Source organism: Chlorocebus sabaeus, chromosome 23 (genome assembly GCF_047675955.1).
Source record: "Chlorocebus sabaeus isolate Y175 chromosome 23, mChlSab1.0.hap1, whole genome shotgun sequence".
In the NCBI taxonomy this organism is placed as follows: domain Eukaryota; kingdom Metazoa; phylum Chordata; class Mammalia; order Primates; family Cercopithecidae; genus Chlorocebus; species Chlorocebus sabaeus.
This window is the reverse complement of record NC_132926.1, coordinates 53555808-53582318: the sequence shown is the minus strand read 5'-3', so window position 1 is coordinate 53582318 and position 26511 is coordinate 53555808. Positions and strand designations below refer to the sequence as shown.

The 26511-nt window shown below is 36.4% G+C and overlaps 1 protein-coding gene across 1 annotated transcript in view; it reads right to left on the bottom strand.

The window, feature by feature from the left end:
* The window catches only part of FBN2 (fibrillin 2), a 276282-nt gene that overhangs the window by 168176 nt on the left and 81595 nt on the right, over positions 1–26511 (bottom strand). The window contains exon 7 of the mRNA XM_008014309.3: positions 15888–16013. Coding sequence (XP_008012500.3) covers positions 15888–16013 — 126 coding nt within the window. The remainder of the gene's footprint in view (positions 1–15887; positions 16014–26511) is intronic.

Genomic DNA, 26511 nt, shown 5'->3' with positions numbered 1-26511 from the left:
TAATCTTTCATTCAGTTAAAGCTTCCCTTCTTCCTAGGGTGAGCATCCCCCAGGCTCAGAAGCCCTCGGTAATGAAGGGGCATGGCGTCTTCTTTCTTCCATCTTTCCAGTCCTTTCTTTCTAGCTGGTAACTACTATGAGCACTTTCGAGGTTGCAGTAAGGAAGTGAGAGGACAGGTACCAGGAACAAAGATCTTTCTTGATTATGGAGCTATAATCTCCTGGACTTTTCCTTCCCCGTTTCCATTGCTGGTGCTTTCTTATCTCCTGCACCTCTAAATGTTGAAATGTTCTAGGGCTCAGCACTTGGACTTGTCTATCAAAATTCCTTCCCTGACTGACTTTATCTAGTCTCATGGCTTTAAAGACCAACTCTAAGTTGAAGACTTCCAAATTTATATTGCCAACCTTGCCGTTGCCCTTGAATTTGACTCATACATGCAATTACAAATATCTATCTAAAAGTCTAACAGATGTCTCAAATTAACCCTGTAAAACTGAGCTCCTGAGACGGAGCAGGGACCCCTTGTAGGGGCCTGAGCTTCTGCCACCCCTGCCCCCCACCACCGCCCCACCAAGCACGGAAATAAAAGACAATCTTTAGTTCCTTCGAGAGAAAGTTCATGCACATAGCTAGTCCTGAGAAGTAAATGAGCCACTTAATAAGAAAGAACGTTATCGTAGCTTAAAACAATAATAAAGTTAGAAAAATGAGATTTTTGTTCTCTATAGAAACTAAATATAGTACCTTAGCATTATATCCCTGTGTTGTTTTTCAGAAACCCAGACCCCCACCAAAAGGATCTCCTGGCACACAGACCTCAGATCAAAGGGAACTGAGGGCTGAACTCTGACCACCATTGTTTGTTCTAAAGTTCTTCTTGAGGGACCTGGAGAAAGCCATACCCGCATGCGAGAGCTAACATTCTTTTCTGCTGATTTCAAAATTTTAAATAAAGCTGCTCTTTATTAACCAATCGCAAATTGGAAAATATTTGACTCTACCTATGGTTTTGTAGCCCCTGGTTCAAGATACCCAGCCTCTTTCAGTCAAACCAATGTATACGCTCCATGTATTGATTTATGACTTTGCCTGTAACTTCTGCTTCCCTGCCTTTAGAAATCCTTACCTAAAAGCCGTTGGAGAGTTCAGGTCTGAAGCACGAGCTGCCTGATTCTCCCTGCTGGGCACCCTGCAATAAATGCCTCATTTTCTTTTGCTGCAATCTCGATGCCAGTGTTTGGCTTAGCTGCACTGGGCAGGTGAACTCAAGTTTGGTTTGGTAAACATTCCTGATAACTTTCCCCTTCGCTATGTTCTCCCCACAGATGTTCTCCATCTCAGTTAATGGTAATTTCAACCTTCAGTTCTACAAGCTTTGAAATTACTCAATTCTTTTCCTCTCCTACCCCACAACTGATCTGTCAACAAATTCTGCTGGCTCAGCTTTCAAAATACATCTGGAATTCAACCACTTCTCATCACTTTTACCACAAAAACCCCTGGTCCAAGCTACCATCAACTCTCACTTAGATTATTGCAGGAGCCTCCCAAGTGGTTCCATGTTTCCCCACTTGTTCCCTTATTATCTTGTTACCATCCAGCAGCTGGAGTAAACCTTCCAAAATGAAGGTCAGAATATTCTACTTCTTAACTGAAAACCTCTAATGGCTCCCATCCTTGAGAATTCAAACTAAAGTCCAAAGTATGCACCGTGGCTGGCAAAGCCCCTCCCCATTTGGCCCTGGACTACATCTCTAAAACCATCTCTTACTAAATAGTCTCCTCCTTAGTGCTCAGCTCCAGTCACACTGGCGGAGCTCCTAATGGCGTCCCCTAGACACTTCAGGGGTACCTCTACCTCAGGGGCACTGCGCTTGCTGGCCCCCATTAGGAATTCAGCCCTGGCTTATCACTTTACTTCCTTCAGATCTTTGCTGAAATAAGGCTATGTCAGTGACTTTCCCTGGTTGCCTGTTTAAAATTCCACACCACATTAGCATTTTATAGGCTCTCATCCTGTTTTATTTTCTTTCTGACATAGTACAGACTTTAGTTGTTTACTGACTGTCTCTTGTCTCTATAATGTAGTCTTTTTAAGAGCAAAGACTTTGATTTATTTTGTTCATTACTCTGTTCCCAGGGTCTAGAAGAGTGCCGGAACTCCATAAATATGTTTTTGTATGAATGATTCTGGTATCAGTGCTGTCTGGGTGTGGCAGGTCCAAAGCTTCCCTGCCACTTTATTAATATTTTGAGAATCGTCCCAATCCTCAAGTCTCTCACCTCTCACAGATGATTCTAGGGATAACAATTCCTCTACCTGGCCACTCTCATCGACCCCAGGTTCCTGACAGCTCATCCTCATGCTGGGATCAGCCACCCTCCAGGTAGTGTCATGGACAGAGCCCCTCTCGGGACAATTCAACTCATCTCTTTTCTGTGAGGCCCTCACCTGGCAGATGGGAAAGTCACATGCCCTCTGCCTTTCAAACTCTGGAAACACAGAACAGCCTTTCCAGGTGTGAGTCAGGCTGTACTCCCTACTTGCTCCCTCTCCTACACTCTAGTTCATGGATGACACTTTTCAAAAAAGATCCCCAATACCATTCTCTTCAATCTCCTTAAGGATTCTCTTTTTACACAGCTTGGAGGTGAGTGATGGGCTACTAAAGGCAAAATAGTCTTCCCCTTCCTTTCATCATTTCCGTTCTCCCTCCTTCCACTCCTACTGCCCACTGGCTATACAAATACTAAAGACAATGGTTTACAGTATAGTAGTATTCCTAAAAAAAAAATGCAAATGAAATTTTAATTATCTTCTTAAAGAGGAACAGATTTGAGAATATATTGTATTCATGAAATCCACACCATTTTTTAATTCCAGAGAGAAATATTAATAACTAGCCACTACTAATAGTGTTTACATATACTAGCATAAAGGATCTATACACAATGCAACATTATACTTTATGGAAAAAAACATCAAAATAACAATCTTCCATCTTGAAACTGCAAGGAAAATAAAGATATTGAAGAAATATTTTAAAATGTATAATCTAATATCACATTAATGCCAGGATACTACACTTCCTGTTTTGCTTTACTTGTTAATTATGAGAAATGTTTTTTCTATCATAGTAAATTAAGAAAAGCAGTCCATGTGGGAGAAAAATTATGATAATTTGTGAAAGGTGATATGCTATGAGTTTATTAAGCTGAATTAATTTCTAAGCCTACAATTAAATTTTTACAGTATGGTTTCACTAAAGCATAAATGAGAACTTTTTTGTCTTTTGCAAATTTCAAGTTTTCTATTACAAAACATCTTCAAGGACTACACATCTGTTGTACTTAGAATTCAACAAAACAAGAAAGCAACCTCTGAGACTTTTTTCACATATCATTTAAAGCACTTTTTAAAATTATTATATTTCCTTTCCTGTGTGTTACCTTCTAATATTTCGGTCATTTTTCTATTAGGTGTTAGCCATTTTCTTACCTATTTCTAGGTGTTTGCGTTTAATTTAGCCCTTTGCCTTCAATGTTACTTGCAAATATTTTCTCTTTGGCATTTTTCTTTAGATATTCTTTTTGATGTCTTTGCCAGTAGAAGTTTTTTCATTTTTCATTTTTTTTAAAACTTTCATGTAGTTGAATATATCAGTTATTTTCTTTTATAATTTCTGGATTTTGAACATAAAAGAATTCCCTTATGCTGTATTATTGTACATTTATTATTCTATCTTTTTAAAATTTAAGTCTTTACTTTCTAGTTATATTTGGCTTACTTCATTATGTTTTACATTCACATTTCAAACATAGCCCTTTGTTTAAAGCACTTCCTTTCTTGTTCACGTTCATGTCTAAAACAGAACCTATTTATGTCTAAGCCTATAGCAGTAGTTGCTTATATGTTTTCTCTTGCAAAATCATATTGAAAAAATAAAATACAGGCCAGCGCGGTGGCTCACACTTGTAATCCCAGCACTTTGGGAGGCCAAGGTGAGTGGATCATTTGAGGTTAGGAGTTCAAGGTCAGCATGGCCAACACGGTGAAACCCCGTCTCTACTAAAATCACAAAAACTAGCTGGGTGTAGTGGCACAGGCCTATATTCCCAGCTACTCGGGAGGCTGAGGCAGGAAAATCGCTTGAGTCTGGGAGGTGGAGGTTGCAGTGAGCTGAGATCCCACCACTGCACTCCAGTCTAGGCGACAGAGTGAAACCCTGTCTCAAAAATAAATAAATAAATAAATAAAACAAAATACTGATTGCAATAGCATGAACTTCTCTTCAAGTGCCACACTGACTCATATCCCATGAAGTATACAGGTAGACAAACTCATAAATATAGAACAATCTGAAATGATTTTGATAATGTTGAGAGAATTTCATGTCTTCTGATTTTAGGAATGCCCAGGTTTTAACAGCAGTATAGACAATAGTAGAGAAGATTAGAAAGAGAAGTAATAAAATGAAGAGTAGAAAAAATAGGAGGTGATAATTGGGAATAAGTAAGGTAGATATACAAAGTAAAACAGTAGAGCCAAATTTATTGTTATCTTAGCAGGTCATTCCTTTCCCTTTGGAATTTTCTGGCAAAAATGACAAGATCCTGAGTTCCTGCTTGACAACACTTACTTTGAGAATTACAATTGCTTTCTAATACAGCAGTCTCTCCTTTTCTGGGAGATATGTTCCATGACCCTCAATGGATGGCTGAAGCCATGCATGGTACTGAACCTAACTGCTGTCAATCAGGAACACATTTCTGTTCATGTCTTCTACCCCAAATTTAGTGCTTTTTCCATTTTTAAATAAGTGCTTAACATGTACTGTGGCCATAACTTTTGCAGTTGGAGGTACAACATCAAAACCAGCACGAATTTCTTCTTCCCTCTTTGCAATTACACAGATAAAAAAATCTGTTCTTACTGTAGAGCTTAGTAACTTTAGCATATGATTTTTTTGCCTTATTAAGTCAAGAGCTTTCATCTTTTCATTTAAAAGGGGGCACTTCACACTCTCTCTTTGGTATATCTGAATCATTACCATCACTACTCTAGCACTTTGGGGCATTATTAAGTAAAATAAGGGTCACTTGAATACAAGCGCTAAGATACTGTGTCAGTGAATCTGATAACTGAGGCAGCTACTGAGTGACTCCTAGGCAAGGAGTGTCTGCAGCATGGACATGCTAGACAAATGGAAGATATACGTTTCCAGCACAAGATGTTATTACCTTACTGAGAATGGCATGCATTAAAACATATAGATTATTTCTGGAATTCGCCGTTAAGGTTTTTGGACTGTGGTTGACAGCAGGTATCTGAAACTGTAGAAAGTGAAACTGCAGATGAGGGGGACTACTGTAATAATAATGATAATCATAAATCTTACAATGATATGTCCCAAACTCCAATAATTTAAAAACTTCACCTCCATACCTATTGTGATACCCTGAATCACTTAAATTACATCCCTCTTAATATATTTCTACATGTATACTCATTTAAAAAAGTTAACATGAACTTTGGGCTAATCAATAATATTTTCAGGAATAACATTCAAAAACATATAGTTTTGATGCACTGGTTATATTTTTTCTTAAAATTTTTTCTTATAGCTTATTACTATTAAAATGAAACCTATTGGTCCATGGGTCACTTAAAATCAACTAGCCAGTCATTGAGAAAATAGTGGTAAAATTAAGTAAAATGGAGACCATTTGAAATACAGAGTAAGAATAGTGAAATCAAGAACAGGAGTTGAAAAACTACAGCCCACTGCCTGTTTTTGTCAGTAAAGTTTTACTGGAACACAGTGTCACTCATTCATTGTATTGTCTATGGTTGATTTTGCACTACACTGGCAGAGTTGTCTATTTGTGACAAAGACAGTATGACCTGAAAAGTCTACAATATTTACTATCTGGCTCTTCAGAGAAAAGTTTGCGAAGCCCTGATCTAGAAGGACTGCATTTAGTGTTCGGAATCAGAAAGACTTCATTTAGTGACTGGCTAGATGATTTTAGGTGGTCTGTGGACAAATAAATTTTATTTTAATAGTAATAAGTAAAAAAAAAGTTTTAATAAAACTAGCATTTTATTTTGGCCTGCATTTAGGGTGCTATATTAGTCTGTTTTCACACTGCTATAAAGAGCTGCCTGAGACTAGGTAATTTATAAAGAGGTTTAATTGACTCCTAGTTCTGCATTGCTGGGAAGACCTCAGGAAACTTACAACCATGGTGGAAGGAAAAGAGGCACATTTTACATGGCAGCAGGCGAGTAAGCCTGAGACTGAGCAAGAGCACGGAAAACTGCCTTATAAAGTCACCAGATCTTGTGAGAACTCATTCACTATCATGAGAACAGCATGGAGGAAACCACCCCCATGATCCAATCCACCAAGTCCCTCCTTCAACATGTGGAGATTATGGGGATTAAAATTCATGATGAGATTTGGGTGGAGACACAGTCAAACCATATCAGGTGCCTCAAAAAAAGACGTTAGGGGTTTGCTCCAATTTAAAGAAATGACACTGGAAATCAGAGCATTTGGGTGAGGTTTACACAACAAACGTAGGTCATGATCTTATCTGGGAAACCATTTTCTAAAAGAAGGCCTACTTCCTCTATCAGAGGATTGGAAAATAATGGTCAGCATGCAAGTTTGAAGTTAGACTGCAGTACTAAAAGATAAATCATTTTTACGACCCTCTCTTTTACAAACTTGTTATAACGTTCAAATACTTAATATTGATTTTGCAACAGAAGAGGATTTTACTATAATCCTTAAAACAGTTAAGAACAACACAAAAAGCAATTTTCTTCTATGTAATAAGACATAATAGATTATTATAACACTCTATTACTAATGGGAAAAGCGAAGCTTTGGTTTATAGTCACATAGTCCCGGTAGCATTTCTGAGAATTTGGAAGATGAAACCTATAGCTGAAGAATTTGTTTATGCTTCAGATTACCACCAGCTATATGGCTAGTTAAATCAAGTCATGCAAATTTAATTTGATAGCATACAGCTGTTGGTTAATAATGCCCAAATTCTCCTCTGCCATTCACCAAAAGGCACAAACCTGCAACCCAACCCTTCATTTGTCCTATGTTAGCTGCTGCTAGACTGGGACAAAAATATACTGCAGATAGTTTTATAATTAAACTGGAAAATACACAGTAATATGTAAACTATGAAACCACAGCCCTCTAGGAAAACTAAAGCTTACATAAAAACATAGCAACTCAATAACCAAATGACATTAAAAGAAACTGTCTCATACTATAACTAAATTTGTTTATTTATATTGATTTTATGTCTTCTGAAATAAGGGCTCTTTTAAATAGCTGTCTTGTGGAAGCAGGTAAAACAACTACTGGCACATGGAGAAACCATTTACCTAACCTTGTGACCAATACAGCAGGTGACTAGAACTAAAATTCTCAGAATCCTTCATATTATTCTTAAAATGTAATTATTTGTACTAAAATCAAATAAAGGCAAAGTATGGATGAGAAACACTATATTAAAATAAGAAAAGTTTGCATTAAGATAAGGAGATTTAGTCTAGGACTAAGAAAGAAAGGCAATTCAAGGATTATCATAGCTTTATTTACATCCTGCCACAATATACTCCCAAGGATGCATCTAAAAGAAATGACAGCCCATAACATTTTTCTACAGACCTTCATACATTTTTCAATGCCTGGCAGTGAATAAAGTGTGTGTGTATGTGTGTGTGTGTGTGTGTGTGTGTATGGGCAGTGAGTGTGTGTGTGTGTATATATATATGGGCAGTAAGTGACAGCACTGGCAAGAATTGCAGTCTTGGATCTAGGTATTACATTTCAAGTTTTGTTACAGTTTTATTTGACTATAGCAGAATTTCTTTAGAGTAGACTAATTTCTTTCAGGCATTAAGCCAAGGTAATTTGTGAGATGGAGAAAGGTTCTCTCTCTCTCTCCTTCTCTCTCTTCCTCCTACCCTTCTTCCCTGTCCCTCTCCTTCTTTCTTCTTCCCTGTCTCTCTCCTTCTTTCTTCCTCATTTTGTCAACAGAATATAAAGATACATATGAATATTATAGAACTTGCATTTTATTTTGGCCTGAATTATTATTTTTTCATTTTCACTATGAAATGGCTGTTATATGTTAAGCAAAATAAAAATGTATTGAGCAATTATTTAGTAAGTGAAAGGGAGGTAACACTGCAGATACCTTTTTCCTCTAATGGCAAAGTTCAGCAAAATGTTCATCTGATCCTTTCATTCAGGGTAGAATAGGTTTTCCTATCATTAACACACATCTAATTTTATGTCTCTGAGAAAGATGTTTTGGAGGCTCTCAATTTTTCCAGTCATCTTTAGCAGACACTGAATTGCAAGAATCATGTGAATTACTTTACCATGCTTTTTTTTTTTCACAATTTTTAAAAAAGAATTTAAACATACAATGGCAATGGGGAAACAACATTGGTTCTCAACATTTGGGATTTTTTTCCTGAATCCATCAAAGTGCAATTTCCTGACCACTGTCTTATGTTAAATAAATCAAGCCCTCTGGGTCTTAACTCTCCATTGCTATAATTTAGGTGGAACTGGAGCAGGGGAATAAAGACAGGTTGAGACCAGTCAGGAATTAATGGATACCCTAGTTCCACATTTTCTCATCTCATGATAGACTTGGGGTCATTTCATTACCTGTTAATACTTTCATCAGACTAGGCAAATATATGCTCTAGTAGGTCAACTTTGTTATTTTCAAGATTTCTGTTAGCTTCTTTAAAGAATTTATTTATTAGAAACTGTACTAAAAGTCGTCATTGAAATGACACATCAGAACTCTTCCACAATTAATGTTTACTATCCTTGTCTTTAACAAAGACCCAAAGTGTCAAATGCTTTATACGTTACGCATAAAAACCTTAAGGAGAAAAGACCATTATTATCCCTATTGTAAAGATGCAGGCATTAATTTCCTTGAGATGACACAATTCTTATGGGGTGCAGCAGGAGCACAGATGGACATTTGGGTCCCAAATCTCAGATTGCTGGCCACTATGTTCTCTTCCCTCCCCAAATTTATTTCCTGAATTTTACTGAAAACTTAAATTGAAAATTTTCCTCTTGTTACTGGGATAACAATGTTTGAAAACACAACTGATTTTTAAAAAGTTAAAATGTCATCTGGATATTCAAACTTTGCTCCAGATTCACAATCCAAATCAAAGCCTGTCTTCACATGCCAAAGATTACCTTTTGCTGAATAATTTTCTTTTGGAATATGTATTTTTTCACAGATTTCTTGTTCATGACAATGGTGTTACCCACTGTGCCTCAAATAAAGAACTCTTTCTGGTCTAGACTTTTATAGAAACCTATGCGTGCAACTTTCCATGTAAACCACTTTGTTTAGGTTGAAATTAAAGGAGTGATGTCACTTCAGTAATTCCCCATGAAATATTGCTGTTAGTTAACTAATACTGTTAAGGTGCTGTCCAAGTTGCTTAACACATGTGTTTTACTAGTGCATGCCATTTGTGGGAAGAAACTGAAATCGTTTAGATTGGCAACTTCTGATAAATATGTTAGGAGGTGCTAAGTGCTCATTTTGCCTCGTATGTCAGCTCTGAGCTGCTGTTTGGCTGCCCCTCTGGAGTTCCTATCACTCTTCCCCGCTGCTCTCACTTTCTTGGATGCGACGTTTCCATTTGTGAAACACAGCATGGGCTTCTAAAAGTCAGACTAAAAATATCACTGCTAGTATGCCCTTTCCAAATAGTTTATAAAAGCATACATACTTCAAATTTCCATTTCAGATTTTAACTCTTAATATATATTCTCCAAATGACTCTGCACTAAATTTCCAAACTACTCTATGCTCTGCTTCCTAACATAAATGTATCATAAAAAGCGATTCCTTAGTGCAAAGAACTTTCATCGGATTACAAGTAATTGTCTATTTACATGAAGAGAGGAACACGGTAACCCTGAGTGGTGTCATTTCTGCTTAGCACAAGTAAGAAAAAGTCAAAAAACGCTTTGATTCTTTTTTTTTTAAATTTTATTTATTTATTATTATTATACTTTAAGTTCTAGGGTACATGTGCATAACGTGCAGGTTTGTTACATATGTATACTTGTGCCATGTTGGTGTGCTGCACCCATCAACTCCTCAGCACCCATCAACTCGTCATTTACATCAGGTATAACTCCCAATGCAATCCCTCCTCCCTACCCCGTCCCCATGATAGGCCCCGGTGTGTGATGTTCCCCTTCCCGAGTCCAAGTGATCTCATTGTTCAGTTCCCACCTATGAGTGAGAACATGAGGTGTTTGGTTTTCTGTTCTTGTGATAGTTTGCTAAGAATGATGGTTTCCAGCTGCAACCATGTCCCTACAAAGGACACAAACTCATCCTTTTTTATGGCTGCATAGTATTCCATGGTGTATATGTGCCACATTTTCTTAATCCAGTCTGTCACTGATGGACATTTGGGTTGATTCCAAGTCTTTGCTACTGTGAATAGTGCCGCAATAAACATACGTGTGCATGTGTCTTTATAGCAGCATGCTTTATAATCCTTTGGGTATATACCCAGTAATGGAATGGCTGGGTCATATGGTACATCTAGTTCTAGATCCTTAAGGAATCGCCATACTGTTTTCCATAATGGTTGAACTAGTTTACAATCCCACCAACAGTGTAAAAGTGTTCCTATTTCTCCACCTCCTCTCCAGCACCTGTTGTTTCCTGACTTTTTAATGATCGCCATTCTAACTGGTGTGAGATGGTATCTCATTGTGGTTTTGATTTGTATTTCTCTGACGGCCAGTGATGATGAGCATTTTTTCATGTGTCTGTTGGCTGTATGAATGTCTTCTTTTGAGAAATGTCTGTTCATATCCTTTGCCCACTTTTTGATGGGGTTGTTTGTTTTTTTCTTGTAAATTTGTTTGAGTTCTTTTCTTAAACCCAGTAGCTCCAGTTAAGAAACAAACAAACAAACAAACAAAAAACTATGGAAACGTTAGCAGTATCTTTGTTCTGGTCATCCAACACCTTTGTTTGCTTAATAGCACTGGCTAGGAGCAAAAGCTCTGGAGTCAACCTAGCATACTGGAATCCTGGCCCTGCTGTTTCACATCCATATAACCCTAAGAAAGTTACTTGGCCTTTTTGTGCCTCAGTTTTTTCATCTCTAAGGTGAGTTAATAATAGTAACTAACCTCACAGCTCTGTGGTGAAGATTTAATAAGATAACCCATGTAAAGTAGTTTAAATATTGTCTAGACTGTAGGAAATGTTCAATTAATACAGCTTTTATTAATTTTATTTTGGTACATATATCCTCCTGGCAGAGTCAGGCAAAAAAAAAAAAATACTCAGATACAATATGATAAGTGAGGAATAAATTATTTGTGATGGGGGCAGAAAGCAGGTCTGAGTGTAGCCACCCTGACTTTCTTATTCAAGAGACAGGGAATACATATGTTTTAACTACAGTGTTATAAATTAAGCTAAGATGATTTTCATGGTATATAAATTTATGACCCAAAAAGTCTTATCTGTTTCCAGTGTTAGCAATCCCCTTGCTTCACTCTCCATTTTAATGTGTAGTTTTCCGCTTGAGAATATTAATGGATTTATTTTTTATTTATTTTAAAATTAATATACTTTATGTAATATGAATAAGAGCAAGTACTTTTCAGTTTAGTACAGAAAGTTTATTTTCCATGGTTTATCTAAGCAGAGTTGGAAGAGCAGCAGAGGAGACTGTGCCAACAACTTTTATGAGTTTCGTGAGCATAAATAAATATATGTGTTGTCACAAATCTCAAACAACAAAATGCTGTGTTAATGGAACAAAGCTGAAAACTCTTCAAAATAAATTGCAAACAACCCTCTGCCACATAAAGAGCCATTGAAGGGAAACTTTCCAATACAATGATGCTCTTTTTCTGCCTCCCATGTAAGCCAGGAAAGAATAACTAGCTCAAGGAATGTTAACGAAGGTATAGTCTGGAAGGGGGGATCACGCAAGGACATCTGGCTCCTGCTTGTGCTTTATCCACATGGACTGAAATTCAAACGAAAATAATTTATTGTACAAAAGGAAAATGCTGAGCCGTCTTCTAATGTACCATTTCATATTATACTGATGTGTTCTCCTTCCCTTCTTCATTTAAATTAAATTGATATTTAAATTAATGGATATTTGAACAGAGGAAGTTAACTGAAACAACCTTCTCTTTGCATGTGAAGAAATGGTTTATTCCACCAAAGAATCATTTTACCCGCTGTAATACAGAATTAGGAAATTAGATTTGGGAACCAAACTGGCACAGCAGAAATAAACATGGCTGCAGGGAGCATCATGAGAGGTGTTTTTGAGATTCGGGACCCTAATTGAGCAAAGGGGGAAAATAACTGGTTCTCCTTAAAGCGCACACACACACACACAAACACACCACATACACACATACACACACACAGAGAGAGGAAAAGGGAGAAGTGTGTATTTCCTTCTGCTTTGAGTTCAGATTTACAGCTTACCTACTTGTCTATATCTGAATATGAGGGGAAAAAAAGAGTCGCAGGAGAATGAAACAACATAAGCCTCCATGATAGATAATGACAGATATGTTTCAAACATTAAGTTAGGAGATGAATGCTGCCCCCAGTATTATGACATTTTTAATAAAAACTATATATACTCAAACTTAACTTTTTTGGCAGAACAAGCCTTTCAGAATAAGATTTCTGTTAAGAAGACATCCCAGTGAATGAGCAGAAGACATTTCTTTCTTTCAGCTAAAAAGCAAAGGTCCCTGACCTCAGAAGCATTACCTGCAGGTGACCAAAGAGGAACCATGACACAGAAGATCTAAACATTTCAAACTGCATTTAAATGTTTATGTGCTCTTGGTCTTTCAATGGCAACCAAAGCAAAAGTAAATTACTAACAAAATGAAAAATGGTGAGATGAAGAAAAAATTCCTTTGGGGAAGACCAGTAGCTTCTTTCCAAATTCAGTTTTAACTCTGGGCCCAAATTTTACCTTGCATTTGGACTTTCAGCCCAAGTCAAATAAATTAACTTATTATATATCCTACTCCCAATTAAAACATATATTTGGAGCCAACTAAACTGTTCTAGGCTCTGGGATACAGCACTAAAGACAGAGGCTCTGCCCTCAAGGATCTTATTCAAGGGTTGGAGTGAGATAGTTAACAAACAAATATACACACACAATATCAATAACATAATGTTTAATGATTAACAAGCTAATTGCAGTTTCTTGTTAAGGATATCACCATTTTCCTAATCACTCAGATCCAAAATACTGAACTTACTTTTCTTATTTCTGAACAGACCTAGTAACTTAAAGACCAAAAAAGGTTTTTTAAGATAATTTCATTGCTGTGTGAACAGAAGTATGAAACGTGCTACAGTAAAAACAGGAAGAACATCATCTTAAATCTGCCAATAGTACTATGTTTTATATTCGCACTGTAATTCACATAATAAATTAAAATATTTTACCTTTGATAGTTGATCAAAAGTAATTGCAATAGTTACATTTCTATTCTAGAGCAAACATTACATTTATGGCAAGATTTTTACAGATACTACATTATCCATAAAACTAACTACAGTTCAAAACCCGCCACTAAGTGTGGCAACTGTTTACAGTTTTTCCCGATGTATTATACTACCGATTACATTAAATAGTTTTATATAAGCAAATACCACTTGTTTTATATAAAGAAACAGTATTACCCAAAGAAAATTGAAAATAGCCATTTTTAAGAGATATTTAAATAAATATGACTTATACACAAGTCAGGCCTTCATAAAACCTTTATATTTCAAATTCTAATCACTACTTCTTCCAATTCTGCTATTCCCCACCAATCCCAAATATTAAATCACATAATTATTTCTGGGCAATGGTTAAATGGATTTGGCTGCCTGGGCAGGAAGTAAAGAAAGGCACGACTGGATTCAGGGCTTTGGGTGGTGCCTACATGCTATCAATGTCCCTCTTTCCTAAAGAACATAGGCAAGTGGTGAATAAAGACTTCCACTGTCTTTCTCCCATGTCTGGCTTGGCTCTGTATGTTGCTTTGATGAAATGTAACATAGAAAAGCCTCATTCTATTTTTAACTAAGAAGAAATACATGGTTTGATGTGCATTAGAAATGTCACAACTACTATAATCAGTCAGTGGCTGTGCCTTCTCATCTATAATCAAACTTTGTTTACAAGTACATCTAGTTTAGATATTAGTCTAGAAGTAAAAAGTGAAAGGGAGTGAGAAAATTTTAAGCAACACAATCAAGTCATAAAAAGCCAGGAGAAAAAAATACAAAAAGTGGCCAGGAAAAAGCGGCATAACCCAGAATTTCTGCAGATTCCTGAGTTTTTGGTCTAATGTTTGTGCTTCTTCAGGTAATTGAGATATTTTTTCACGTCTTCCAAATGTTACTTTCACCTTTCCCACTACAGGCTGACTTTGACTATCGACAGTGTATTTAAGTGGTATAAGATACTTGGGCATTCCAGTAAACAATTTCACAGAGAATTTATTTGGTCCTTAAAATAATCAACTACTTTTTAAAAACTTTCTTCTTAGAGGGAGCATGAAATTAATCTGTAATTATGTAAAATGTATATAACTATAACAATTAATTTGGAGCTTAGTATACATGAACCAGGGCAAATGAAAAAAAAAAAAAGCAAAGGATAATACATGTTCCAAGGATTTATAAGATTACAGTTTCTGGCGTTGAAATAATGGCATATGTACCCACATTCTACCTCCTATGAAATAATGTAGTTCATATTACTGTTTATCTTCCATAATTAAACTTTAGATTTTGCCTCTTCCCATTTTCTTTTTTACAAAGATGAACGCAGCTGTTTACAACCAATCAACAAAAAATAACTCAAACTACTTTTGGAAAGAGGAAGAGCAAAATACTTAATTTGAGTTGACGATAATGTTTGTCACAAAAAAATGAGAACAGTTACACACTATTGCCTTTAGAAAACCACCTTAGATGAAATAAATTTATTTAAGTAACGTAACTGAAAAGATAAACATTATATCAAACTACTAGAATCATCAAAACTATTCTAAATATCCATGATCATTGAAGCTACAGGCACTTAGAAACTTCTTGAATTTGATAAAAATGATACAGGTTTTGATCACAGATATAGATAACAAGTAAATTTATTCTATTTAAGGACTGCTAATGTAACTTACATTTCAATATTATAATCGATATTTAATATTGCAGAAAAGTATTAGGTTTTTTGATATCTTTATTTGAGCAAGTTATTCTTTATTAAGATATTTGTGGTGGTAATTCCCAAACCATTCCTGAATCAACAATCCATTTTAAAAAATTTGGTGGCCAAACAATATTCAGTATACCAATTAGAATATTTCATTTTATAATATGTGACATGGTGCCAACTACTAACACATCATTTACACATGATACTGTATTTCACTTGGACTTCTTATCTCTATCTCAATTTTCGTTTTTGATATAACTTCATAAGTGAAATGGAAAACTACTTCATTAAGGAGAAAAATGGTTGGATTACTCCCATTCTCACTGCAACACAACTGAGATAACAAAGAAGATGCAAATGCTCATCGACTCTTTTCAAATCAAACCCACTAAGGCTGTAATACACAAATACAAAACTACTCTAGGGTTAAACCTATGCTTTCATAGTAGATAAAGAATTTTAATTGTGACCAATAGTCTTCAAAATTTCAAATGAAGTCATGTTTTTCTTGCATTAAAGTCAACAATTAGGCATGTTTCCCAAAGTAGAGAGACTCACCTTCACATTTCTGAGTAGTTTCACTCTGCTTGTGACCAGCAGGGCATCTGCATTCAAAAGAGCCCACTGTATTGATACAGTTTCCTCCTTGGCATATCCCTGGGATAGCCTGGCATTCATCAACATCTGCAAGAAAAAAACAATTTAAACACAGATGACACTGGTTTTCAGAATATCCATACTTTTTTTTTTTTACTATAAAAACTTTATATAAACTTCCTTCTAAGAAATTCAGTTTTTCTCAAGAGAGTGGGGTTAGAGAAGTAAAATACCTTTGTATACATATGTTTTAATTCATGTAAATGGTATCAAGTTATATATCTTAGTTTGTTTCTTAATTTTCCTTTTAGAATTTTGTTTTTAAGATCCATCCATACTGTTCTGTGGACAATCTGTTCCTTCAGTTGACTGCAGAACACTTCTTAATATGTTTCCTCTCCTGATCATGGGCACTTAGTTTAACTTCTCAAAACCTCAGTGAACGGTACAGTGAATGTCTCCACTACATTTTTTTGTGGAGCTGAATGACTATGGACCTTGAGGACTCAAGGAGACTCTTTACCATTTTGCTGTAGAGCCAGAGCAGAATTACTAGATCATAGGGTATACATGTAACTAATACGAATAGTGTTCAGTGGTCCTTCAGAATGCCTGCAGGAGTCTTCACACCACTAGCAGTCTATACAACTCTATTGTTCGTGAAGACACCTGTATTTCTTCTTTCCTGCCAATACACGATATTACAATCCAATATCCTACCTCCACCTCCCGGGTTCAAGCGATTCTCCTGCTGCAGCCTTCCTGAGTAGCTGGGAATACAGGCATGCACCATCATGCCTGGCTAATTTTGTGTTTTTAGTAGAGACGGGGTTTCTCCATGTTGGTCAGGCTGGTCTCGAACTCCCGACCTCAGATGATCTGCCCACCTTGGCCTCCCAAAATGCTGGGATTACAGGCGTGAGCCACCATGCCCGGTCTCCAATATCCTAATTTTCTTTGGCCTAATATTGTACAGGAATATTATTACTTTACTTTTCATTTCTCTAATTACTAGCTCCTATGCTTATTAGCTTTTTTATTTCCTCATGTGAAAGTTGTCTATTTATATTCCTTGAACACTCTTATATTGGAATTGTTGTCCTCTTACTCTAAATTTAAAATTTCAGTTTTAGACATTGAAATTATCATCCTATCCTTTAAATTGCCTATTAATTTCATCCACGTAGGAACAAAAATCCTATTGACATAATAAAATTCATGAAGCGTTAATAAAGAATTTTCAGACTTTAAATGTAAAAGGAAGTTCTTCAGGCAAAATAAAAGTGAGATTAAAATTCTAACCTACACACAAAAAAATGAAAAGCAGTAGAAATGGTAATGTGTTGATAAAGTATATTTTCTAATTTTTTAATTAACCTTAACAGAATTGATGTTTCCAAGCAACAACAATAATGAATTTTGGATGTTATAACACATGGAAGTGAAAAGCATAACAACAATAACACGAAAAATTAAAGAGATAAATGGCACTATTGTAAAGTTATTACATTATAAGTGAAGTGGCATTATATTATTTGAATGTAGTAAGTTAAATACGTATAAACACAAAAAAATAAGCAGAAGTATAGTTAATAATCCAATTGTGGTGATAAATTGCAATACAAGAATATATACTATTAATCTAAGAGTCAGGCAAACAGAAAAAGAGTAACAAAGAATAGGTGAGACAGACATGAGATAATAAATGACAGATTTAAACACAATAAAATTGATAACTGTATGAGATGTCAGTGGTAGGAAAAATCCCATTAAAAAGTCTGACTGTCAGATTTTTAAAAAGCAAGATCTATTTTAGGTTGCCTGCAAGAAAACTGCTTTGATATCTTAAAAAGTAAAGGGATGAAAAAGATATGTTAAGAACTCAATCAAAAAAAAAATCTGGAATAGCTATGTTAATACTACAAGTAGTACTCATCACAACAAATAATATTGTGTGTGGATAAAAATGGACATTGCATAATGACAAAGGGGTCAATTCATCACGAAGATATGATAATGCTGTCTATGCATGATTATAAAGCATTAAACACCTGGAGCAAGGGTAATTTCAGCAGATAAAATTGAAAACAGAAATAAATAACCTGCAAGTATGTGGAAGTTCCACATTCTTCTCTTAACTCAAAGAATAAGTAGACTGAAAATTATCAGGGATACATTAGACTTGAACCATACTTTCGACCAACTTGTCCTAGTTTACATTTATAAAATATTCCACCTCACTTAAGCAGAACACGCATTCTTATCAAGTGCACACGGAATATTTATCAAGAAAGACTATATTCTGAGGCCATGTAAAAGGTTCATTAAATGTAAAAGAAAGTTAAAATAATCCAAAACATGTTCCCCACACACAAGAGTTAAACTGGAAGGTAATAAAGGAAAAAAATTTGGAACAACCTCAAATACCTGAAATTTAAGCAACATACTTTGAAATAATGCATGGGTCAAAGAAGAAATCACATGGAAAATTAGAACATATTTTGAATTAACTTAAAATGAAGATACACCATATCAAAATTTGTAGGACGCAGCTAAAATGGTGCTTAGCGGTAAATGTATAGCATTAAAATGCTTATAGTATAAAAAGAGAAACTTCTTAAATCAGTGATTTAAGTTTCCATATTAAGATATTTTAAAAAGAAGAGCAAATTAAACCCAAAGTAAATGGAATCAATAAAATAATGATGAAAAATACAAAACAAACAATAGAGATAATCAATTACTATAAAACTTGGCTTTTGGAAATACAAGTAAAAAACCAGTCGATTTTTATAATAAACACCGTATATGAAAATAAATATGTAAATTTACACAAATTTATTACAATCTATTCAAACTTGCAAGCTTACATAATAGATTTATTAATGCTATATACTTAATTATGAAATAACATATCTCATTGCAACAAATGTTAAAGATATAGAAAATAGAAAATTAAAGAAATAACCATTGATATAAATTTGCTTCTGTCTTTTCACTTTTATTTACACACATATTCAGAATGGTGGTCTGTTTATTTAACAAGAATGAAACCACAGTATATGTGTTTTTCTGCATCTTGTTTTTCTTCATTATAAAATATTTCGTGAACACATCTCTGTGTCAGTACATATCAATTTGCCCTATTAATTTTTGGTAAGCTCAAAGGTTCTGTGTATCTCAGTGTGTAAATTAGTGAATTCAAGCCTACAAATTATTTCTTCCTCCTATTAGCTATATCTATTGAATGAATTACAACAGTCCAAAGTATTTTTTACTGAATTAAAGTAGATTTCAGTATCTTATTAAAGGATACATGACATAAACAAAAAATCAACTATGAATACAATATATGGCAAGAAATCTATATACTGAACATTCTAATTCAGCACATTTTAAACCTCATTATTATTGTTATTAGTATTATTTTTTGAGACATTATTATTATATTTGCTCTTGTTGCCCAGGTTGGAGTGCAATAGCACGATCTCGGCTCACTGCAACCTCCACCTCCTCAGTTCAAGTGATTCTCCTGCCTGTAGCTGAGATTACAGGTATGAGATACCTCACCCAGCTAATGTTGTACTTATAGTAGAGATAGGGTTTCACCATGTTGGTCAGGTTGGCCTCAAACTCCTGACCTCAGGTGATCCACCCGCCTTGGCCTCCCAAAGTGCTGGGATTACAGGAGTGAGCCACTGCGCACAGCCTTAAACCTCATTTTTAAATGTACCACACTCCCGCTCTCATTACAGTGTGGTATAAAAGAGCTCTAGAAACTTGTTCTCCTGGCAGATAAATCAGAGAAAAAATATCATGGTAAAAGCTGAAAAATGAGACCAAGTCTATAAAACCTTAATATTATTCATAAAATTGTATGCTGCATACAGACTGTAGTAGATTCAGTGGTATTTCAAAAAGAAAAACAATCCAACATCATAGGATTTATTTTGTAACTGCCTAAAAAGTATATTTTTTAGAAGGAGAACGAAACCCTTATTTTTGAAGTCTTCTAGACTCTGCAGTTATGTAGAATTAACTTCTTTTAGTTAGATCAAGTTAGCAGTTAAAATAAAAAAGAAAATTTAAAAGAAATCATATAGAAATAACCAAGAAATAACCAATTTGGAACTAGATATGCTCTTTATAAAAAAGCAAGCCTCAAGCCTTCAAACTATGCAAGAATTTCTACATCTGCAAAGTCCTATCACAAGCAACTACTAATGATTGATTAATTCTCCAGTGACCAGACTGTACAGATGTATCCTGGTTTATTCCTTCGATTCAGGCAAAAACTTACTATTTCTTTAAATTTTGAATTATTCCAAATCACATGTAACAATTTTAGAGAACACAATTATATATTTTGAAACTTACACTTTATGCAGTAATGTCAGTCCATGTCTATTAAGGTTAAAAACAATGTAACAAAGCAGAAATAATTCTAGTTTATAACCTCATTTATTCTCCAAGCAAATCTGTTCTAAAAAATTAAACTTATTTTATTACATAAATTATTATTAGATGATATATTATTTTTAGTTCATGTCCAAATATGGAAACTATGTGCATGCAGTATTATAGGAATATAAAAATGGTTCATTTAATTTATATGTGTAGGAACCAGGGGACATAGAAATTACTACTGTATTTCATAGTGTGTTTTTTAACTTTTCTTGTTACCAAATTAGATCCATTTCTAATTTTAATTTTTTTACATTGAATTTGTTTTTTCTTTTTAATTTTTACAGTTTCAGGGATACAAGTGCGGGTTTGTTAAGTGAATATATTGCATAATGGTAAGGTTTGGGCTTCTACTTAACCCATTATCCAAATAGTGAAAACTCAATAGGTACTCAGTAAGTAATTTTTCAGACCTCATCCCTCCTCTCAGCCTCCCTACATCTGGAGTCCCCAATGCCTATTATTTCCATTAGTAAACAGAAATTCTTACTTATATACTCTGTAGATACTAACACATAATATTTTATTTCTATGAAAACAAATGTCTAACTTTAAGGACAGCACAACTAAAGAATAGGTCTATTTCTATTTGGAATCTGAGACATATGGGGTGTCCTGGCAATAATTTAATATGGCCTGATTCTGGCTGAATATCTACTCATGTATGATACACAAAATTCAAACGTTAAAATGATCATCAAAACAAGTATATATTGGTAACTTGATATCTGCAGGACCCTGAAATTGTAATAAGAATAGACCATGGTTCTATCTCGACCTTATCTCAACAAATGCTACCATCATGTTCCAGCTGTTAAAATCAGAAGCCTAAGAGAGAAACTTGGCATGTTCCTCTCACTTATGTCATATCACCTCATCAGCAACAACTGCTTACTTTCCAAGAATATCTCAAATCTTTCCTTTGCTACTACCCAGTCTCAGCCTCCATCAAATAGCACCTGGACTACTGCAGGAATTTTATAACTGGCTTCTTGGCATCCACTCTGGCCTCCCTATTGATGTTCCACAGAGCATCATTGTTTTTAATTTCCTTGAGATAAGAGAGAAGTATATAAACTTTGCATTTATTTGGGTAGTAATTCTTTGAAGCATGTTCATACCTGCCTTTTGCTTACGTTTTTTTTTTTTTTTCTCAGTTTTTATATGCAGGCCTTTCTCTTTATTATTTATCTCTCAATGCAGCCATTTCCTGCTGAAACGCAGAGTGGGGAAGGCTCAAAGGAAATGCATTGATTTGAAACTTCTACAAGGCATAGTCCTGAGTTTGTCACCAAACTCCACCCCCCCCCAACTTTTTTCTTCCCTTGAGCATCAATTTTCAACTGTCAGTTTGTGGTGTGACACTTACATTTACAGATTGCATGCTAGTGGTCCATACTTCCTCTTTGTCCTTCCACCCTCCTGTACTTCACTCAAGGAGTGTCTGGAAGACTGGGTGGAGAACACTCAGAAATGGCTTGCCCCCACAATTTCTCCTTCCATTACCTTCTGTTACTGTGAGGGTCTGAAGTAGATCTGTCTATTATGGGAACATCTCCTCCTCTCCAATAGAACATCCACAACCCTAGCTCTCTGCTATTAGTAGGTTCAAACACCTTTCAGGATTATGATACTCAGCGTAAATGCTTAGAAAACCCTCCCTGTCGCAGGGACTTCCCAACAGCTGCATATGCTCATCATTGTTTTTGTTCCAGGATTTTATTTCAGAATGATATGTTGTTCTTTATTATTCATTTTCATGTTAGTTTTTTGTGAGGTTAGAAGAAGATGAATATTCTGCTATCTTTAAATAGGAGTTTCTATAATTGAGTTTGCTTTAAGTAAAGTTTTTTAATTGTATAGGAATAGCTTGTGTTAATACAGCATGAGTTAAAGTTAGACTTTATAATGATCTCGTTAACTTGGTTAATGTAGGCAGCCAAGATGAATTTGTTTTGGCTGTAACTATCTTTAATAATTTATTCTAAACAAATAAATCAGATAATAGCCAATTTCCTTTTTACTTTGGCTATGTAGAAGGCTTGGAAATAACTTTCTACTCAGGGCGTCTTCTGCTCATTCGACATTTGAGGAGCTAGCAACATATGCCTGATTTCAGCCGAGATTAAACTAAACTCCTCTACTCTTCTTACATGCAGTCAGACTAAAGAAATTATGTTTCTGGTACACTAACGCCATACGAAAAGAACACACACCAGTATTTGTTTTGCAGAAATCGATTTAGGGTCTGTCTTGCTATTTATTTATTCATGACCTTATCCTGTGTCCTAGCTAGGTCCCGTGTCAAATATGTGAATTCCTGTGCATTTCATGTTACCTGGAATGGAGCAGGGGCTTGGCATCAATGTTACTACCATCAATGATAAAGCAAGAGATGACAAGCGATTTTCTTCTGCCATATCTTCAGTTTTGAAGCATTTAAAGTAGTTTAAAAGCCTAATCCCTAAATATCACATGGCACAAATTAATAATTATGCCAGTTTAATTTTAACATATTTTTAAAAATTTCAGGAGCACCCTATTCATTTGAAAACCTAAAAGATCCAAAGCCAAGTACTAATCTTAAGCAAAATGTCACTCCTAATTAGGGTAGGTTCATGAGACTAAAGACAAAAAAAAGAAGAAACTTTGTAAGAAAATTATACATCATATGCACATGGCAATTTGTGATATATTTAAAGTTCATAAATATTATTGGAAAAGGGCTTAATGATACTTTTAACATTTTTAATTCACTCGTTTTATGATAGCTTAAATTTTAAGTCCTATATGAGTTAACTTTGGTCCTTCAGTGTATAAAATGGACGAAAGTAGGAGATTAAATGCGGATTAAACACAAGGGCTAAAACTCAAATGGCTCTCAATATTAAAGCCATCAAGAATTGATATGACTGACTTCAGAGTACCCCTAGGAGGGCACACTTTTCTGACACTGCTTAAGTCCAGAACGTTAGCATGACAACAGTTTAAAATAAAATGTGGGGCCAAGATGGCTGACTAGAAGTAGCGCCGCTCAGAGGCTCCCATCAGAAAAAACATACTAAGCGTGTGAATCCTTCAGCGGCAACCAAGGTATCCAGGTTCTTTCATCAAAGATGACTAGAAGGCTGGCGTGATCCCGAGAGAAGGATGAGTAGTGTGGTGTGGTGGCCCACGTGAGAGTCACACGGGGATGGGGAACCCCTCCCTGCAGCCAAGGGAAGCCATGAGTGAGTGTGCTACCCAGCCTGGGAAACTGTTTTTGCCACGGAACTGTGCAACCCACGAATCGGAGGATCCCACTTCGCAAACTCACGCCACAGGGGCCTGCCGTCTCAACCCGGGAATGTACAGCTTATTATGGCCTCTCAGCAGGAATCTGCTTAAGCCTGTGGAGCTCCCGGGAGGGTTGTGGCAACCAGCACCAGCTGCTGCTGTCTGCTCTCTAAGCCTTTTGAGCTCCTTGGGGGAGGGGCAGCAAAAAAAAAAAACACACACACACAAAAACAAAACAAAACAAAAAAACCCCAGCAACTGCTGAACACACTAAGCTCCCTGGGTAGGGGGAAGGGCTGCACCCATTTCTCTAGCTCCCAGTTGTGCTCTTCCCCTGCTGGAGCCAGGGAGGCTGGATGGCTTGGTCCCAAGACTCATCCTCACAGCCCAACACACTGGCTGCGGCAGTCTGAGACCAGAGTGCCTCTTCAGGTCTAACCCCGACCCATCCTTCCTCAGTGGGTGGAGCCTCCCTTGCAGGATCTCCAATAACTCCAGCCAGAGGCTTAGCAACAGAATTTGGATCTCCCTGGGCCTGAGACCCTAGCAGGAAGGGTGGCTGCAGTCTCTGAGGATCAGCAGATTTAGCCTCTCCTCCTGGAAGTTCTGAGGAATCTGGGCAGCCCGGGCGACTGGTTTCTCCCCAGCGAAACACACTCTCTCCACCAAAGGACAAACTGCTTCATTAAACGGATCCTGCTCCCAGTGCCACCCAACTGGGTGAGATCCTCCAAAAGGGGTTGTCAGATACTCTATAGAGAAGAGATCCTACTGGCATCAGGTTGGTGCCCCTAGAGGTCAGAGGTCCCAGAGGGAGCAGGCACCCATCTTTGTGGTTCTCCAGCCTCGAGTGACATCTCCAGTCCTGGGGCAAATCAGATGAGTAAGGCCTGAAGTGAACCCCCAACAAACTGCAGCAGCCCTACAGAAGAGGGACTTGACTACTGATAAAAAGACAAGCAGAAAATGACAACAACAGCATCATCAACAACAAAAAGGCCCTCATAAAAACCCCATCCAAGGGTCAGCAGCTGCAAAGACGGAAATTAGACAAACTCACAAAGACGAGAAAGAATCAATGAAAAAATGCTGAAAACACAAAAGGCCAGAGTGCCTCTTCTCTTTCAAATGACTGCAACATCTCTCCATCAAGGGTGCAGAGCTAAACGAAGGATCAGATGGACGAATTGACAGAAGTAGGCTTCACAAGATGGGAAATAAAAAACTATGATGAGTCAAAGGAGTATGTTCTAAGCCAATGCAAAGAAGCTAAGAACTTTGATAAAAGGTGAGAGGAATTGCTAACTAGAATAACCAGTATAGAGAGGAACATAAACGACCTAAGGGAGCTGAAAAACACAGCATGAGAACTTTCATGAAGCATACACAAGTATCAACAGCCGAATCGACCAAGTAGAAGAAAGGACATCAGAGCCTTCAGACTACCTTACAGAAATAAGATATGCAGACAAGAATAGAGAAAAAAGAATGAAAAGGAATGAACAAAGCCTACAAGAAACATGGGACTTCATGAAACGACCGAACCTACGACTGATTGGAGTACCAGGAGGAGATAGGCAGAATGGAAACAAGCTGGAAAACATACTTCTGGATATTATCCAGAAGAACTTCCCCAACCTAGTAAGACAGGCCAACATGCAAATTCAGAAAATACAGAGAACACCATTAAGATACTCCATAAGAAGATCAACCCCAAGACACATAATATCAGATTCTTCAAGGTTGAAATGAACGAAAAACTGTTAAGGGCAGTCAGAGAGAAAGACCAGGTCACCCACAAAGGGAAGCCCATCAGACTAGCAGTGGACCTCTCAGCAGAAACTCTACAAGCCAGAAAAGATTGGGGGCCAATAGTCAACATTCTTCAAGAAAAGAATTGTCAACACAGAATTTCATATCCAGCCAAGCTAAGCTTCATTAGCAAAGGAGAAATAAAATATTTTCCAGAAAAGCAAATGCTGAGGGATTTTGTTACCACCAGGCCTGCTCCACAAGAGCTCATGAAAGAAGCACTAAATATGGAAAGGAAAAACCAGGACCAGACGCTGCAAAAACACACCAAAATATAAAGACCAACGACACTGTGAAGAAACTGCATGAACTAGTGTGCAAAATAACCAAATAGCATTTTGATAACAGGATCAAATTCACACATGACAATACTAACCTTAAATGTAAACGAGCTAAATGCCCCAATTAAAAGACATATATTGGCAAATTGGATAAGCTGTCAAGACCCATCGGTGTGGGTGTGCTGTATTGAGGAAATCCATCTTACATGCAAAGGCACACACACGCTCAAAATAAAGGGATAGAGGAATATTTACCAAGCAAAAGGAAAACAAAAAAAATGCAGGGGTTGCAATCCTGGTCTCTGACAAAACAGATTTTAAACCAGCAAAGATCAAAAAAGACAAAAAAGGGCATTACGTAATGATAAAGGGAACAATTCCACAAAAAGAGCGAACTCTTCTGAATATATACGCACCCAATACAAGAGCACCCAGATTCATAAAACAAGTTATTAGAGGCGTACAAAGAGACTTAGACTTCCACACAATAATAGTGGGAGACTTTTAACACCCCACTGTCAGTATTAGACAGATAAATGAGATAAGAAATTAACAAAAATATTCAGTACTTGAACTCAGCTCTGGATCAAGTGGACCTACTAGATGCCTACAGAACTCTCTGCCCCAAATCAACAGAATATACATTCTTCTCAGTGCCACTTATTCTAAAATTGACCACATAATTGGAAGTAAAACACTCCTCAGCAAATGCAAAATTGAAATAATAACAGTCTCCCAGACCACAGTGCAAT